Source organism: Austrofundulus limnaeus, unplaced genomic scaffold (genome assembly GCF_001266775.1).
Source record: "Austrofundulus limnaeus strain Quisiro unplaced genomic scaffold, Austrofundulus_limnaeus-1.0 Scaffold26, whole genome shotgun sequence".
Taxonomy (NCBI): Eukaryota; Metazoa; Chordata; class Actinopteri; order Cyprinodontiformes; family Rivulidae; genus Austrofundulus; species Austrofundulus limnaeus.
In genome coordinates this window covers 566,392-568,834 of record NW_013952428.1, presented here as the reverse complement: position 1 = coordinate 568,834, position 2,443 = coordinate 566,392, and the positions used below count along the sequence as shown (strand labels likewise).

Sequence of the window (2,443 nt, the reverse complement as noted above, 5' to 3'; positions counted from 1 at the left end):
GTTTGAGTAGAGCCTTTGTCAACACATTCATCCAGGAAGAATTTATCAGCAGATCCAAGGTCGTTGTCGGGGAGATCCAGATTCTGTAATCAGTTGTTTAAGGACAGAAGAGAAGCAGATAACAACAATTTTCCATCTGCTTTAGAGTTCTAGCTGCCACTCTCAAGGTCACGGTCCCAATCAGACAAATGGTGTGGACAAAATTCCGCCGAGCCGAAATTATCAGATTCCTCCAAGATCAGTTACATCTGGCCAGCAAAGTCCAGGGACCGCAGCCGGCCCGCAACCCTCAATAGAACCGCTTGCAGACTGAGTCCAGCTCGCTCAAGGCAAAATGTCCAAGTTCTGATAGAATCCAGCCACCCATCATATTGGTCAGGCAGCCAGGAGATGAACAGCCACCGACGCTGTTTTGTAGAAACACCAGGAGACCACCCAGCCAATCTGTAGAATCCAGTGATCAGAGTCCAGATATAAACCAGAACAGAGAAGAACAGAGGTCCCACCTTTGACATGTCCTCCCATGGAAGAAGAAAAAACTTTGTTCCAAAAATTTTATTGAGAGACCAGCTAACCAAATCCATAAAAATATCCATGATTTCTTATTTCGGATGAAAATGTAGTGAGGCTCCAAGCAGCAAAGCAGGGAAAGATAAGGAAGGGCAGGAGAGCAGGGAGAAGCGTCTTACTCCACCGAGAGCGGAAACAAAACAAAACAAATAAACAAACAAATAAACAAACAAAAAAGTGTTGGTGTTTGTTGTTTTTTTTTAATAAAGTGTGTGTGAACATCATTGTCTGGCACCCATTAACAATCAATGCAGCTTTTTGGTATGTTTTTATTTATTTATTTATTTTTTTGCTTGTTAACAAAAATAACATTAAAACTAAATCAAAAACATTTTCAATCACTACCAGATCATTCAACATCTTTGTTTAAAACTCTGGCCTGCAAGGCAGCGGATAACATGCATTTCTTTGAAAAATGTTGCTTTTTAATCAAAATCTGAATCCAGATAGCAAGATACGTATGAGTGAATCAACATTGAAATATGGTCAGGCATGATATTGAAATAATACAAATAATACAAATAATTGGTCGGTGACTTATTTATTTATTTACCAAATTTCCGTCTGGGATCAATAAAGTATTTTTGAATTTGAATTGAATGGAATTTGTTGAAACAATGTTAGGTTTTCAACCATAACTGATACTATATCAATGTTGATTCATGGATGATGCTATCCCTGTTTAATTTTGATTTTAAGATTATGGAAATTAAAATTTTAGACCTTCAGTTAAGAGAAAAACAACTCTTAGAAAAGTTTCATGTTTCATTTGCACAAGTTGCTTAGTTCTGATGTACCAAAATTTTACCAAATTTATTTAAAATACTTGTTTGGATTTTTCAACTTGACTTTTGGACAAAAAAAATCTGAATATATAATATTTTAACAAAAAAATGGTGTGTTGTTCAGACTGTCCCATCTGTGTTTTCAGGTTTCTGGGCCCGTGAAGTGGGTAAAATGATTGGGTTTGAGCACCCCACCATCCCCGTGCACCACCAGTATGTTGTTACTGCCACAGTTCCAGAGGTGAAGGCTCTGAAGAAGGAGCTGGCCGTCATCAGGGACCTGGAGGGCTCCTACTACCTGCGTCAGGAGAGAGACGGTCTGCTCTTTGGCCCATATGAGAAAACAGAGAAGATGGTGCTGCAGGATTCCTGGGTCAGGGACGGAGTTCCTCCAGGTCTGAGAGCTAAGCTTGATAAATGCTGAGTCAGCATTCACACTATGATTTCAAATTCTATTCAAATTCAAATTCAAAAATACTTTATTGATCCCAGAGGGAAATTAGGTGTTGTTATAACTCATTTAACTAAAGACATTGTAGATGCTGATGGTTGTGGGCAGGAAAGATCTTCTGTAGCGTCTGTATTACAACATAATTGAAGAAGCCTCTGACTGAAGACACTTTGTCACAATATGACACTATGACACTATGACAGACTGATGAAGAGGATGGTCAGGGTTGTCCACAGTGTTCTTAAGTTTATGTAAAATCCTTCTTTGCACCATCATCTCCAGAGCTTCCACAGTCGTCCCCAGAACAGAACTCTTCTTCATCAGGTTGTTGAGCCTTTTTAGGTCCCTGGCTCTGATGCTGCTGCCCCAACAGATGATGACAGAAGAGATGACGCTCTCAACAACAGACTTGTAGAAGATCTGCAGCATCTTGCTGCAGACATTGAAGGATCTCAGCTTCCTTAAGAAGTACAGTCTGCTCTGATGCGAAAGATGTGGAAAAAAGCTAAGAGTCTGGTTATTTAAAGACAAATAATTGGCATTGTTGCCAATATTTTTTATTGTAAGATTTTACTCTGTGATAAATTTGCCCTAATAATAAATAGAATGTCTCCATCTACGTCAAACAGCTGTGGGG

The 2,443-nt window shown here is 39.2% G+C and overlaps 1 protein-coding gene across 1 annotated transcript in view; it reads left to right on the top strand.

The window, feature by feature from the left end:
- Positions 1-2,443, top strand: part of dmgdh (dimethylglycine dehydrogenase) — a gene marked incomplete at its 3' end in the record, with an annotated part of 47,996 nt that overhangs the window by 29,449 nt on the left and 16,104 nt on the right. Inside the window, 1 exon segment of the mRNA XM_014004686.1 lies at positions 1,502-1,750. Within this exon segment, the coding sequence (XP_013860140.1) occupies positions 1,502-1,750 (249 nt within the window).